The sequence below is a fragment of the Galeopterus variegatus genome, unplaced genomic scaffold, assembly GCF_000696425.1.
Source record: "Galeopterus variegatus unplaced genomic scaffold, G_variegatus-3.0.2 Scaffold339, whole genome shotgun sequence".
NCBI lineage: Eukaryota > Metazoa > Chordata > Mammalia > Dermoptera > Cynocephalidae > Galeopterus > Galeopterus variegatus.
The window spans coordinates 264,950-281,610 of NW_007726450.1; the positions used below are offsets into that span (position 1 = coordinate 264,950).

General features: G+C 35.7%; 1 protein-coding gene across 2 annotated transcripts in view; it reads left to right on the forward strand.

The window, feature by feature from the left end:
* The first annotated feature begins 743 nt into the window (after positions 1-743).
* The window catches only part of PTER (phosphotriesterase related), a 33,028-nt gene continuing 17,110 nt past the window's right edge, over positions 744-16,661 (forward strand). Inside the window, exons 1-2 of one of the 2 annotated variants that reach the window (XM_008567725.1) lie at positions 744-1,211; positions 3,215-3,480. In XM_008567725.1, the coding sequence (XP_008565947.1) occupies positions 780-1,211; positions 3,215-3,480 (698 nt within the window). In that variant the 5' untranslated portion in view covers positions 744-779. The remainder of the gene's footprint in view (positions 1,212-3,214; positions 3,481-16,661) is intronic. The other variant, XM_008567726.1, reaches the window with a different exon arrangement.

The following is a 16,661-nucleotide window of genomic DNA, read 5'->3' on the forward strand; positions in this document are numbered from 1 at the left end:
AGTCGCTTTCATTATGACTAAGAATTTTTGCTTTTAAGTATTTTTGAAGTGTGCTTTTCTGACTGTGTGCCCTGGACAATAAAACATCTCAAGTGGAGAGGTTTGTTTGTTTTTGTTTTTTCATGGTTAAACCTACATGGGCTCCCCCCTTTGTTTTTGGGGGCATATCTGTGAAATCATGCAGGTGAGAGACCTTGTCATGTGCTTCCTTATAGCTACAGTTTCTGGACACATTGTGGACCTTCATCAAAAATTTGCTCACTTGAGTAGCAAATGAATAGTGGAATAATTAGTAGCCTCAGTATATTTAGTTTAGTTGAAAAATGACAAATGACAGTACTGAGGTATGGCTGGTTTTGATGTAAGTTATTGATTATGAGAGTTTTTTTAATGAACATTATTGTTGAATTATCCAAAAAACATAGCTATGACTAATGAGATAAAATTAAATAAAAGAAAAATGTGAACTGAATATCAAGAAATATTTCCAGTAGATGAGGCTGAGACTAAATGAGGCATAGGAGTCCCAGTGGAAGTGGTGGGGACATTTAACATCACACATGTCACTGAGAGCAGTGGTGGGGACAAACTGACTTTGGCAGGATGATAACTGAGACTATATTTCTAGTTTCATTGATTCTCTTTCTTACATGGGTATCCTCTCACAGCCTCCCACCCCTTATGGACAGGATGTACATGTGTATTAAATTTTCTGACTTTTGCTTTCTTTTTTCCAGAAAACACTCATTTTTGAGCATCTCCTGGTAGTACCATCAAAAATGTCTTGCTTACGTGGGAAAGTCCAGACTGTTCTGGGCCTCGTGGAGCCAAGCAAACTGGGCCGTACCCTTACCCATGAACATTTGACAATGACCTTTGACTGCTGTTTCTACCCACCTCCTCCATGCCATGAAGCTATCTCTAAGGAACCTATCATGATGAAAAATTTATTTTGGATTCAGAGAAACCCTTATTCCCATAAAGAGAACCTACAGTTGAATCAAGAGACAGAAGCCATAAAGGAAGAATTGTTGTATTTTAAAGCTCAGGGTGGAGGAGCTTTGGTAGAGAACACGACCTCTGGAATTAGCCGAGATGTGCAGACATTGAAGTGGCTTGCCGAAGAGACTGGTGTCCATATCATATCTGGAGCTGGGTTTTATGTGGATGCAACTCACTCTTCAGAGACCAGAGCCATGTCAGTGGAACAGGTAGAAAGACCTAAGTTCTCTGATGATATTTGTCTGTAAATTCAGAATAGCCAGAACTTTGGAAAGGCCATTAGGTCAGAGGTAACTGGGCATGCTACAGAAATTTGCTAGCCAGAGAAGACATCTGCCAATCAGGACTCAAATTGTAACTTTCATTTCATAAAGAAAAAAGTGTCCAGAAAGGATATCTCAATGTACTGGCCATTGAAAAACCTATTTGTTGATACTCAGATTTCTATATATCTTATTGGGGCTCAGTAGTGGTACCAATATGTTTGCAAACCTCACTTTTCCATTATAAGCTTCAGTTATGCAACTTGGATTTTTTTCTCCTGGATTTTATAATAACCAGCAATAAAAATTCACTGTAGGGTGAAACTTGGCAGGCAGACACTTGGCACATTTGCAAATATGTTTCCTTCTCCTTTTACAAAACAGGAGACGTGGAAGAAAATCCATTCTCCTGTTTTTGTCATATGATCTTAAGCAAGAATTGGCAGAAGGAAGTCTATCTTTGGGGAACAAAAATGAAGAATAAGCTGCAAAGCGTTTTAACACATATATGTGCTTTCTTTCTATACGTGTTCATACATTTCTCCTGTTTTTGTCATATGATCTTAAGCAAGAATTGGCAGAAGGAAGTCTATCTTTGGGGGACAAAAATGAAGAATAAGCTGCAAAGCGTTTTAACACATATATGTGCTTTCTTTCTATACGTGTTCATACATATATCTATATGTTTATATGTATCTTCCATTGCCTGTTTGATAGACATAGAATGTCAGCTGCAGTTTTTGCAAAGGATCAGTTAATTTTAAAATATTTTGTGTTTCAAATCACTCATAACTGGCTCCTAGGAAAAAAGGGAGGGAGAGAGGGAGGAAGGAAGGAAGGAAGGAAGGAAAGGAAAGGAGGAAAGAAAAGACCACAGCAATACACTGAGCTATCAGGAGAGAACGAACTTGAGGATACTAGAGATGGGGGGAGAGAGGGAGGGGGCTTGGGAAGTGATAGGTCAGGCGAAGGGCATAAAGAAATATCACAATTTGTAAGAATGAATATGCTAATAGTAAATTTAAAAATTAAAATAAAAAATAAAATAAAGAAAAAAGTTTCATTTGCATTATTTTCCAATCAGGACTTGTGTATGTATGTATGTATGTATGTATGTATGTATGTATGTATGTATGTATGTATGTATGTATGTATGTATGTATGTATGTATGTATGTATGTATGTATGTATGTATGTATGTATGTATGTATGTATGTATGTATGTATGTATGTATGTATGTATGTATGTATGTATGTATGTATGTATGTATGTATGTATGTATGTATGTATGTATGTATGTATGTATGTATGTATGTATGTATGTATGTATGTATGTATGTATGTATGTATGTATGTATGTATGTATGTATGTATGTATGTATGTATGTATGTATGTATGTATGTATGTTATTTGAGAACTATGCTGATGATGGGGAATTTACATTCTTCCAACCACTCTTAGCAGTAAATATACATATGACCTAAAATGTGTAATATTCGTGCTATGTGCTGTGAATTTGCTATGCTGAGTAGGGTAAAGGACTGCATAAATAAGAGAGAGCTGAAGAATTATTTGATATAGTTGACATGGATTTAGTGGCAGTCTTTCCATGTTCTAGATGCTGTTCCCCAGGTTAAATTATAGAATTTTTTTCCCAGTCTGAACGTACTTTCATTAAGTCACTTTTCCCCCTACAGCACCTTTAAAGCTGCAATTTTTTTTTTTTAAATCATCGCAGGAAGATATTATTGAATCCTGGATTTAGCATAACTTGTTGAATTTGCACTTTGGCCAGCAACATGCCTTTCTCGTTGGCCAATATTAATTGAATGAGTGTTGAATACATTTTTAAAAGAATGAATGACTTAATTTATTCACATACTGTGGTTAATCTATTTTGATAAATTACACAGTCTATAAAATATGTTTATTGTCACTCTTCCTTAGCTTACTGATGTCCTTATTCATGAAATTCTGCATGGAGCTGATGGAACCGGTATCAAGTGTGGTGTTATTGGTGAAATTGGCTGCTCCTGGCCTTTGACTGACAGTGAAAGAAAGGTTCTTCAGGCAACGGCTCATGCCCAGGCTCAGCTTGGCTGTCCTGTTATTATCCATCCTGGACGGAATCCAAGTGCACCATTTCAAATTATCCGAGTATTGCAAGAAGCAGGTGCAGACATCTCCAAAACAGTTATGTCACACCTTGATAGGTAAGCAAGCTATCTTACAAATTGGTGCAAGCCACCATATGATTCATGGATGATCCAATAAAAAATACCAGCAGTAATCAAATCAGTAAAATACTAATCACCTAGAGAAAGCTACTAACTACATGAAAGATAGTATTTATAAAGTTCACAACTGACATTAATAAAAGTCAGTGCTACCATTTGGTGTCCCTACTGTGTGTAAGATAGTACTCCAGGTATTTTGCATAAGGCATTTCCTTTAATTTACATAATCCTTTATAACTCTTCACAGGAGGTGTCACCGTCTACTTCACTTATTGTCTGTTGGTGTGATATCACAGTAGCTGACAATTTCACTTGCTCAGTATTTGCCAGTAGTAGGAATGATAAATTTATCTGTAGATAGAAAAGGAGGGAAAGTCAATGGTTTCACACTGAGAAGAAAATCACAAATACACATATTCATGTTTGTGTCACTTGTTGTGATTTGGAATCATCTGAATTTTGGAAAATGCTATCAAAAAGAATAATAGGAATAAGTGTAGTATTTGTTTGGTGGTATTATGTATTAGTTTCCTATGTCTGCTGTAACAACTTATAACCCTAAAGCAACAGACAGTTATTCTCTCACAGTTCTGGAGGCCAGACAAGTGAAATCAGGTATTGGCAAGAACACTCTTCCTCCAAAGGCTGTAGGGGAAAATCCCTCTCTGCTTGTTCATTTCTGGGAGATCCAGGTTTTCCTTGGTTTGTAGCTGCATCATTACGGTTTCTACCTCTGTCTTTATATAGCTTTCTTTTCTCTGTGTCTTCTATTTCTCATAAGGGCATTTGTCATTGGATTTAGGGCTGACGCAGATAATCCATAATGATCTCATCTCAAAATCCTTAATTTAATTATATCTGCAAGGATCTTTTCCCCAGATAAGGTCTAAGGGTTAGAACATGGACATATCTTATTGGGGTCCATCATTCAACTCCCTAAATATTACATTAGATGCATAAGGGCCAGCAAAACAAATGACTATATAGATAGATGTTAGCTGTTCTTAATTTTATGAATAAGTTTAACAATGTTGCTAAGGCTCATCATCAGTCTTTAGATTGAATTTATTAAATAATTAATACAGTACCAATGAGACTAATAACATATTACAGTTACTTCTATCTTGCATATCAGAATAGAGCCATATTAACAAATGGATAAATCCTGATCATCAGACCTGACATTCTGTTATTCAATAAACTAACAGTCCTACAGAGTATATTAAAACACTGCTTCTTCTTAATAGAAATGTTGTAAAATTCTATTTCACAGAAAAAAATAAACAAGTTGTAGTTATGTGCAGAACAGAGAAGCCAATATTAAAGGGAAAACAGGAACATCAAAGTAAAGTAGATTCCAACAACTGGGACGGTATCAAGATCAGTACTTGGCTATCTTCAGGAACCTTCTGGTTGTACTGATAAAATAGAGGGGTGTTTCTAGACACTGGTCATAGAGGTAGTGCATCAGAATGTGAAGACTTGAGTCTTTGGGTCCACACAGATCTTTAAATCCTGACTCTACCATTTGCTGTGAGATATTGAGAGGCTTCCTTTGAATTGAAAACAATGTATTTGATAAAATTGCCTTGTATGATATAGAATATATGTAACATATTTATTAAATAAGGATGATATCTTTTAAACATGGTGAAGTATGTCATACATACAAAAGGGTATAACCCTAGTTTATACTTTTTAATTTTATGGATGTTTCTTATACCCTTGAAAACATTGCGTTCTGCAGTTATAAATGTGTTCTATATCTGTCCATTAGACTACAATTGTTAATCATGTTGTTCAAATATTCTGTATTTCTACCGATTTTTTTTGACTGTTCAACCTATTGATTATTGAGAAGTACATATTAATATCTATCTTGGTGGCTTTTTAGTTTTTTCTTGTACATATTTCAACTTTTGCTTTATATATTTTGAAGCTATGATATTGCAAGCATATAAATGATCAATTTTCCTAGATCTTATATATCAACATATATTGAGCTGCTTTACATCTAGTAATGTGAGTGATGCTTTTTGTTTTAGTGGCTGTTTTATCCAAAATCAATGTATCTATATATTTTTGCATTAGTATCGCACTTACATTTTTCCCCAAATTTTACCTTCCAACTTTCAGAATTTTTATAGTCTAGATATGTCTTGTATAAAATGCATGTGGCTAGTTTTGGGTTTACTAGTCAGATATTCTCTGTCTTTTAAATGCATTCAGTTTATTTACATCGACTGTGCTTACTAATATACTTGTTTTATTTTTTTGCCATAGTTATCATTTTCCCTTCTTGATTTCTTTTTATTATTTTCCCTCCTTATTCTATCTTCCCCTTTATTTCTTTGGAATGTGTATATGCTATTTCTATTATTTTAATGTTTATAATAGAAAATTTAACATGTATATTTAACTTACAAATTTTAAATCTAGTAAATGTTTTTACCATCCTTCCTAGTAATACAAGGAGCTTGGGATCTTTCAGCTCCAATCACTCACCCTCTAAGTTACATGCTAATTTTCTCAGAATATTGAGTCTACTTGCTTTTTTTAAAATCTCAATGATCATAATCAGACATTATTTTGTTGTTATAAAACATATAAATGGTTGATGTTTATTTAGATTATCCTTCCCGTTTGCTATGTTCTTTTCTCTCTGTTCCCTTTTGCATCTCAGGTCTTTCTTCTGTGATTATTATTTTTTTCCTCGGGTACATCATTTAAAGTCCCTTTAGTGAGGGTCTATGTTGGAAGTAAATGTTTAGATTTTCTTTGTCTGAAAATGTCTTTATTTCTTAATTTATAATAGATAATTTAACAGAATTTATTAATTTGAATAGACAATTCTATTTAACATAGATTTATTTTTTCTAAGCCCTTTAAAGATCTTCCATTTTCAACTGACATACATTGTTGCTATTGATAAGTCAGTTGAAACTAATTGTCCTTCCTTTGAAGTAATCCATCTTTTCTTTCTGGATATTTTTAACGTCATTGTCTCTGGTATTCTGCATTTTCACTATGATCTCTCCCAGTGTGAATTTCTTTTTATTGTGTGTTTGGCATTCCTTGGGATTCCTGAATGTAAGGATATGTCTTTCATTGTTTCTGAAAAACCTCAGACATTGTCTCTTCAAATATTGCTTCATTCACAGGTTCTTTTTTATTTGTACCACAAACTTCAATTTCATATATGTACAGTCTTCTTACCCATCCTCCATCTCTCTTAACATCTTTTCTATCTTTTCATCCATTTGCATCTTTGAGCCGTAATTTCTTCAGTTCTGTCTTTCTATGTACTAATTCTCTTTCTGGCAGAATCAGTCTGTTGCTTAGCCTATCTATTTGGTTTATAATATGCAGAATGATAGTTTTTCTTTTGTTTATTAAATTCTACTTGGTTACTTTTCAAATATGCTTGGTTAATTTTGACAATTTCTTTTCCCTTCAGCATGTTTTTAGTTCAATCTTTAAAAATATTAAACATACCACATTTAGCTTGTAATTCACGGATCTAATTTCTGCTATCTTTTTTTTTTTTTTGCTTTTTGTTGGTTCTTCTGGCTTTCATTCATATGAGGTTATTTCCTTGCATTTTAAAATAAAATTTTTTGTTGTGAGCTCAGATTTCTTGGAAATTACTGATTGCTGGCTTTCCCCCTCCCTGCCCCCCTGGTTTTTTGTTTGTTTTATTTGTTTCTGGTAGGCAGTAAGGGCCACTACCAATCTGGGACTACTTTAAACTAACTTTTTTAATTTAAAATTTTTTTAATTGTGGTAAAATACACATAACATAAAATTTACCATCTTAAACATTTTGAAATGTGCAGTTTAGTAGTGTTAAGTACATTTACTCCCCCTAGCATGTGGCAACCACCATTCTATTTTCCATCTCTATGAGTTTGACTACTTTAGATACCTTATATAAGTGGAATCACACAAAGTTTTCTGTGACTGGTTAAATTTTACACTTGAGGGGTTTAGACCCACACAGATGCTATGAATTCCGGCCCCTAAACTCAGCAAATACAGGCTTATGGTTGTGGATTCTCAGGGAGACTTTTTCCCTCAACTTACCTTCCTTTCACCAGAAAACAAGATGAGAAAGACATATAATCTCCAAAAACTCTGTGGACCAAATTTTTACCTAGTTCATTCATAAGGGTGTTGCCCTTGGGTCAGGGGGCTATTCTCTTTGTATGTCTCCAAATTGATCTCCCACCCTGTTCAGGCCCAAGCTTTATTTCACTCAGCTCATTAAAACCCTCCAAGCAAATGCTAGCTCTGGGTTTCCCCTTACTCCTCATTTTCTTAGCTGTCTTGTTTCTGTCCCCCTGAGCAAGTCTCACTTTCCCACGAGCTCAACCAAGTATTTAAAAATATGATTTTTTTTCTCTTCAATTTTATTTAGCATTTTACATGTACTGTGCTGGAAAGGTTTTCTGTGAACATTTAGTCTGCCATATTGCTTGAAACTGGCTCAAGATGCTTCTGAAAGAAGAATCTTCCTATCCCTATCTATTTACAGTTAGACATGTACATTAGTTAGAAAATTATGCTTGGCATGAATAGAAAATAAGCTTTCATTGGAAAAATGAAAACCTTAACTCATACCACAGTAGTATTTCCTTGCTTATAAAATCAAACAATACATAAAATGAAATGTTTCCTTTATTTCCTAGTGATACACATATATGTATACAGTATATCTATAAACACATATATACATATATGTATTAGGTATACACACACACAGGTATATATTTTTTTCTCTAAAACAGTAAAGAGATCTTACTTGGTTTCAACGGGCTGCAATTTCAGTGTATCTCTCTAGAATGATTCAGAATTGAATAGAAAGGTTGACCTGACATCAGACAAACTCAGAGCATCCTAGAAAATCCTAAGACCATTGCTAGAGCAGTCACCCACTCAGTATCTATGTTATGGGATTATTCAGGGTTTCAGTGCCTGAAAAAGAAATACATAGAAGTAGGGGCATTGCAGTAGGGAGGCAACCAGGGAAAATGGCTTGAGAAAACTAGTGCATTTGGAAAAACAAACCGAATAAAGTAACAGAAAAGAATAATCAGGGAGGCAGATGCAGGCAATGTTAGCTCTTTGAAGTGCCTGTTCACAGCAAGACAGTTGTCAGGCTGAAGTTTGACTAGGTCAGCCTTTCACAGACTCTCTGAGGTCTGCTGGGCTGTGCACAGTCTGATCTGTACTGAAAGGGCAAGGACTTCAGCTTTCCTTAATAGGGACAAATCACAAAAGGGCATGTATTTCATGCAACAAAATGCACAGAGGACACAAAAAAAGAGGAGCATCCTGAAAACAAGGCGTCCAGAGAAAAAACCTAAACAAAACAGAAAATCATTTCATTTCTCCCACCATGCCTTTTCAGACATAAAGGAGAGGCTTCCAAAGCCACAGTCTGTCGTGGTTGTGAGGTAACAAGTTAAGGGGGTGATGGCTCAGCCTTGCAGTCCCTGCTAGAACACTCAGCACTGACTACCCCCCCAAAAAACAAACAACAAAAAAAACAGTTTATGTTTCTCCTTCGAAGTAGTATGTCTATCATTTGAAAACACCAAAATAAAATATTCCAGTATGTCCACAATCACATTGAAGCAGTTAAATATTTTTGAAAGTATATAAAATCATTAGGATTTGTACATTCGGGCAGGCACACACACACACGCACTCACACACACACAACAACAACAGCAACAAATTGCTACAAGTCTATCCAAAAGGGGTAAGTAGGACCCTGCAAGGGAAGAGTTAACAAATGGTCATCACCTTAGGAGACCTCTGAACCACATTGTTGTCATGTGACCAATTGTGACCTGCTTAAGGTCATTTACCAGGAGATAACAGCTTGACAAGATAAATCTGCTTCTGTGTCTAGGCCCTCCCCTAACCATCTGTTCCCTTTATAAAACATGGGCCTGTTGAAGAGCGGGTTGGCTGCTGTGAATTTAACCCTAAGGAACTTTGCAGGGGGCTGCCCTTGACAGCTATAGCCACCCAAAGTCAACATTTATTGGAAAAATAGCACCAGTGTTTAAGTGTTCCTGTTTGGTCTTTTAATCCACAAAGCCTTTCTTCCTTTCATTTATTATAATTTTACTACCTGTTAAAACTCTATGCACATTTCCAGGTGGCACTGCCAAGGCCCCAGATCTAATGCAGGCGATATGTGATTGAAAAAAAACACCCCACAGATATTCCTTTTGCCATTCGTCTTCAAGGAGATTTTATCCTTAATGTACTATTAGAGTAGCTGTAGGTATTTTTATGATGACAAAATTCTTACATTACCAACAAAAGCTGGGTGAAACAACATGGCTGGCAGGTATTTGGGTACTAATAAATTTTGAGTCCCCTGACAGGCAATAGACAGGTGCTATGCCTAAATCTTTTTTCTATGTGGTTATCTATTTAACAAGCCAAAGGGCTTTGATGGGAATCCAGGGCCTAGAGTTTGATTAGGGGTACAATGATAATTAAGTGTAGAAAAATAGCACATAACTCTCTTCAAATATTGCTCATTGTGGAAAGTAGAGGAAATTGACCTAAGAGTTTCTGAAAGACAACGAGAAAGGAAAGCATCAAGGACAGGCCAAGCACACCTTTTATTCTCTTTGCCTCTGATCATTCATGCCAAATTGGCCCAAATCTTGGAAGGTACAATTTTGATACATTTTTTAATGCTCCCAATTCAGTGAAGTAAGAGGATGGAATATCACTTCATTTATTCATTCAACAAATATTTGAGTGCCTAATGACCATATACGAGACACTGGCCTGTAGCCTAGAGAACAATCCACTCTCTGCCTTCAAAATGCTTCTTTAATTATAATTACAGTGACTTCAAACCTCAAGATTGTCTTTGAAAAGCCACAAAAAATAATTATGTGGTATCCTTGGAACTGTGCACTTTTCATTCCTGTGAATATTAGTGAATTAATGTGAAGTCATTCAAAAACAACTCCAAGTTTGTGTTTGGCAAACTGAAATTGAGCAAAATACCTTTATATCATTGAATAGTGTAGTAGCATTTTTAAAAAGAACAATTGGAACGTGATGCACATACAATGGCTTGCAACATTTAGTGTCCTCGGAAGAAGGTGCTGAATTTCTTAGCAGTTTATTATAGGGATTATGTATATGCATAATGTATAGAATGCATTGAGAAGAATGAGTGTGCATTATAAAGTATGTATAGTGTGTACATAATGTATTGTAAAAATGAGTTATTTCAGTCATTTTGGCTCAGATCCAACCACAGAGAGGGAAATTAAAGAAATAAGTTCAGACAACAAAGGAAAGGCCTGATAAGCAAATGAGAATTTTTTATAGAAAATATATACTAATAACACTTCCCTTTTTCCAGTTACTAATGTCCACTGACATTTCCTCTGTTTTCACTATGACAGAAGATAGGAAAATGTAAAAACTAGACACTTTAAAACACATCGTCACAGCCAGTTATATATATTTATATACACACACTTGGGTACAACTGTGGATAAACTTTACATGAAAATCTACATTGTTTTGTAAAGAGTACTCAGTGATATAGAGACACAAACCTTGAATACATTTTAGGTTGAAATTGTGTGACGGCATTGGCAGCAGCCATTCTTTTATTAATGTGACATGGGGGACAATGGAGAAACGAGAGATGCTGGAGTCCAGTTGCCTGGTTTCAAGTTCTGGCACCAGCACATCCTTGCTGTGTGGCTTGCAGCAAGTCACTTCCACCTCCAAGTTTTTTGGCAAAAGGGGTTAAGAAAAATTATTTTTAACCCTTTAAGCATTATGCAATCCCCCCCCTCCCCCCAATTATTGCTTACTATGGATTTCTTCCTAATGTGAGACCTTTTGGAAGGAAGGAAGGAAGGGGGGGAGGGTAAAAGAAATCCAGGCAAATGTTTGACAAACTGAAATGCACCAAATTTTTTTTTAGGTATGTAAATAGTGCCAAATATAATGCAATGAAGTTATGGTAGTAATTGATATTTGTTGAGTATCCCAAATTACACTGTAACAGAGACACCGGGCACACGTGCCTACTATCAGTGCAAGGGCACATGTGCCTACTATCAGTGCAAAAGAAGGCACTGTCATATATTCTACTCAGTACATTCTACCCACCAAAGCCGTTTTTTGGCAAAAGGGGTTAAGAAAAATTATTTTTAACCCTTTAAGCATTATGCAATCCCCCCCCCCCAATTATTGCTTACTATGGATTTCCTCCTAATGTGAGACCTTTTGGAAGGAAGGAAGGAAGGGGGGGAGGGTAAAAGAAATCCAGGCAAATGTTTGACAAACTGAAATGCACCAAATTTTTTTTTAGGTATGTAAATAGTGCCAAATATAATGCAATGAAGTTATGGTAGTAATTGATATTTGTTGAGTATCCCAAATTACACTGTAACAGAGACACCGGGCACATGTGCCTACTATCAGTGCAAGGGCACATGTGCCTACTATCAGTGCAAAAGAAGGCACTGTCATATATTCTACTCAGTACATTCTACCCACCAAAGCTTTGAAATTGTGTGACGGCATTGGCAGCAGCCATTCTTTTATTAATGTGACATGGGGGACAATGGAGAAACGAGAGATGCTGGAGTCCAGTTGCCTGGTTTCAAGTTCTGGCACCAGCACATCCTTGCTGTGTGGCTTGCAGCAAGTCACTTCCACCTCCAAGTTTTTTGGCAAAAGGGGTTAAGAAAAATTATTTTTAACCCTTTAAGCATTATGCAATCCCCCCCCTCCCCCCAATTATTGCTTACTATGGATTTCTTCCTAATGTGAGACCTTTTGGAAGGAAGGAAGGAAGGGGGGGAGGGTAAAAGAAATCCAGGCAAATGTTTGACAAACTGAAATGCACCAAATTTTTTTTTAGGTATGTAAATAGTGCCAAATATAATGCAATGAAGTTATGGTAGTAATTGATATTTGTTGAGTATCCCAAATTACACTGTAACAGAGACACCGGGCACACGTGCCTACTATCAGTGCAAGGGCACATGTGCCTACTATCAGTGCAAAAGAAGGCACTGTCATATATTCTACTCAGTACATTCTACCCACCAAAGCCTTCCACTAGTAATTTTTTTTTAAAGCAATTTTTCATGACTCTGACACCATTCCCATGAAATGTGACATTTTAACAAATAGGATTGCCATGTCTATGAGATTTATCTTCACTCTCCTCAGTGCTGTCATTCCTTGAACCGTGTATCGTCTTACATGAAAAACGCAAACTCTTTTGTGCTGTGTGGCAGCTGGAAAGTTCATATGGTAAAAAGCTCTTCCTAGGATGTTTAAACTGTGAAATGTATATTAAAATAAAGTTTTAATTACACTTTACAATTCAGAGCCAACTTCTGGTTTCAGTCTAATTTAAACAAGGGTTTTTCTCTCCTGCGCCCATCTGTTCCTTTTGCTTAAGCCTACATTTAAGTCATAATATTAAAAGAGTGACATCATTCCTTCCTGTGATGTCACTAAACATCCTTGTGTGGACCCAAGCAACCAGAGAATTGAATAAGGTAGCAGGAAAGTGCTTTTTAAAATATGGATAATAGCAATCTGAATTATTTTTCTATAGTTTTTCATTCCCAGTTATTGTCTAATATGGAAAATACTGTTTTATAGGTTTCAGATAAGGTAGCAGGAAAGTGCTTTTTAAAATATGGATAATAGCAATCTGAATTATTTTTCTATTGTTTTTCATTCCCAGTTATTGTCTAATATGGAAAATACTGTTTTATAGGTTTCAGTGTGGTACCCCACAGGTATATACCATCATTTATGTTTCAATAAAAAATTTAAAAATAAATTAAATTTTAAAAAATGAAAAAAATAAAAGGAAAACAATTGCCAAATAAACAAAAAAGAAATACTGTTCAATAAAAGTAATGTCTTAACACAAAAACAATCCTATAACAAAAGATAAATGAATCTTTAAAATACCTACATGAATGGGCATAAAAAATAATACATTAATATGAATGCATCATTCTACTTGATGGCTTAAGTTTGGGTAAAATAAAAATTCTTGGTAAACATTTAACTGAAATAGCAAATTATTTTTTTTAAATCACATGCAATGTTTTGCCACGTATAAAAAACTTATATCATCCCTATTTAGTTTCTATTTTTGACATTTAAATTTATTTTTAACTAACTGAAATTAATTAAAATTTATTGAAATTTAGCAGATCTCATAGTTGAGATGGAGCTGCCATTAGCAGTATAGGAATGTACATGAAGAGTGTTTTAAAATTGTTAGTATTAAATGTATTGGATTATAGTAAATTAGATTATAATCATTAGATTACAGTAATTTATGCATTAAATTCTTTTAAATATTGCATTATAAATAATTGAATTCATTTTCAGTTATTAGATGAATAGTTCTAGTTAACTCTTTTAAGTAGTAGTTGAAATTTATAAATAAAAAATTCCACATAACTGTACTGTACATATATCCATTGGTTTTAAATTGTAAAATTCAGAGGGAAAGAGGACAAAGAGGTTTTTTGAAGTTAATTTTTTAGTAAACAATTTTTATAATGATTAGTCATTGAAATTCAATGCTATTTTTAATAAATCAGTAGTATATATAAGTATCTCATTATTATATTTGTATGCCAATTTTGGAAAATTACTTGATCAAGTCTGTAAGTTTTAGCAGGGAACGTATTCCACACTTGCACATGTTGAAGCCATGAGTTAACTCAGTGACCAAAACAGAGCTGCCTTTACAGAACCCTCTAAGTTCAGGTATTCACCGAGTGGAATGGCTGATGAATTACAATAAAGTCACAGCACAGCATAATGAAAAAGTCACTAGACAAGGAGTTGGGATACCTGGGTTGTGGATCACTTATAAAGGTCTATGCTGTAGTTTCTCTATTTGTGCAAAGACATTAATATATGACATAATTATTTCACCAGTTTATTGTGAGTTTCAGAACCTGCTCCTTTAATGGTGCCAACATCTAATCAATTGTCCAGGACAGGTCCTTGAGTCTCCTCCTCCATCATTGTCGGTGTGATGACAGTGCCCCATGGTTACCCTTCCTTCTCCTTTCCTTATTCTCATCAATGATAGTACTATTCACCTAGATGTTGGCCTAAATTCCTCCTTCCCCTGTACCCCCACATAAGACTTATCTACCTCACTAAGATCTCTGCATAGAACCCCTCCTGTTCACTCCTCTCTTGTTACCTAAATTCAGTCCTGCATTTGTCACCTGAGCTATTGTAAGTCTCTAAACAGGAATCACTCCTTTAGCCTTGTTCCTGAATCTAGCACCTCAATCCACCTGACTGATCTTTTCAAATGCAAACCTGATTACATTCCTGCCACCTAATGTAAAACCCTTCAGTGGGTTCCATTTACCTTAGACACAAAATCCAAAGTTTTGGTCTTCTGGTCCCCACCCCTCTCTCCGCCCCATTTCCCATCATTCTCCAGTGCCCACACAGCATCTGTGCTAAAGCCACACTGATCCTGTCTTTTAGTGTGTATGCTGATTGTTTTTGTCTGCTTCTCATACACACTCGTCACTCTGCTATGAATGTCCTATTCCCACTTACCTATTTGGCAAAGTCTTTCTTCAGTATGCAATTCACCAGGGGTTTTCTTCTCTATGAAGATTTTCCTGAAGCAGCCAAATGGTGTTTGGTATCTTCATCTCTTTGCCAGTCCAGTTCCTACTAGTACTCTTATTATGACACTCGATAAACTCTATATAGCAATTATTTGTTTCCATGTCTCTTTTCCCTACTAGGCTTCTTAAAGGATGGGACTGTGTGTTACTTGTCTTTGTTTTCTCAGCTCATGGTTCATAGTACGTAGGTGATCAACAATTTCTTTTTAGACGGATGGATGCTTTTCCCCTCATGCACGTTAGCTCTGATAAACTTTTTTTTTTTTTTTGACTCTCAACAGGTGTTTCTCTGGATTGTCTATCTCTTACCCAACACCTGAACTACTCCAATTTCTCTGGATAGTATACTTCAAGACTCAACTCAGACTAATCAAAATGAATCGAATGAGAAAAAATGAATCAAAAAAATCAGATGAATCACTTCATTCATTATTCTTTCATAATACTTTGTATTTATTTGTACTATAAAAAGTTTCAATACATGTAATTGTAATTATTAGTTTAAGTCTCTTATCTTCTTTCACAGACTATAAATTCCTTGAGATGGCAGCTTGCATTTCTTATTTATATCTGTATTCCCAGCACAGAGGATAGCACAAGATAGGTGACAGTAGAGGTCTGCTGAATTAATTCATGAAGGTGTGCTTGAATGCACGAGATGAAACAATGTATTTGAGAGTTCTTTGAAACAGCAAAGTCCAAGACAAATGGTGGGTGTTGTTATCACCTTGATCACACCCATGAATCACACCCTTTCCTCTGCTCCTTAGTTCTTTCTACCTAGAGATCCCACAGACTCTTGTCTAAATTATCACTTTACACAGATGTCCTTACTCCTACTCAGAGTGCATTTTGACATTAAACTAAACCCCTCAGCACATGGATAAGATCTAGAATATAACGGGAGTTGAAAACCAGAATCAACTGTCTTTCATTTTAGTACCAGTCACAAAACATCAGGTAAATGATAAGCGTATTCTGAAAATGAAGATAGCCAAATCACTTCGGATACCATTTTCTTAGCCGATGGCAATATGTTTTTCCTAAATGTATGCCTGTCCCTTATGTAGAGAGAATTCATCTATTCGTTGAGGAGCAAAAGTATAAAATATGCAGCAGAAGAAATGATATCACATGAATGACATGAACAAATATTTAATTTAAAAAATCTTATCTACCTCCTGGGAAATCCCAGGATAGTTCATAAATGACACCCCAAACATTTCACCCACCTTAAAGAAGGGACTTTCTTCAGTGTGAAATGCGTAGCTCTTTTGCATGTCACAACCACCTCACTGAGTGTTTACGGCAAGAAGTGAAAAATACCAACCTTAAAAGCTGGGGAAGGGGCCGGCCCGGTGGCGCACTGCTACAGTGCGCCGCTTGGGAGCGCGGCGGCACTCCCGCCGAGGGGTCGGATCCCACATACAGACCGGTTCCCGCTCACTGGCT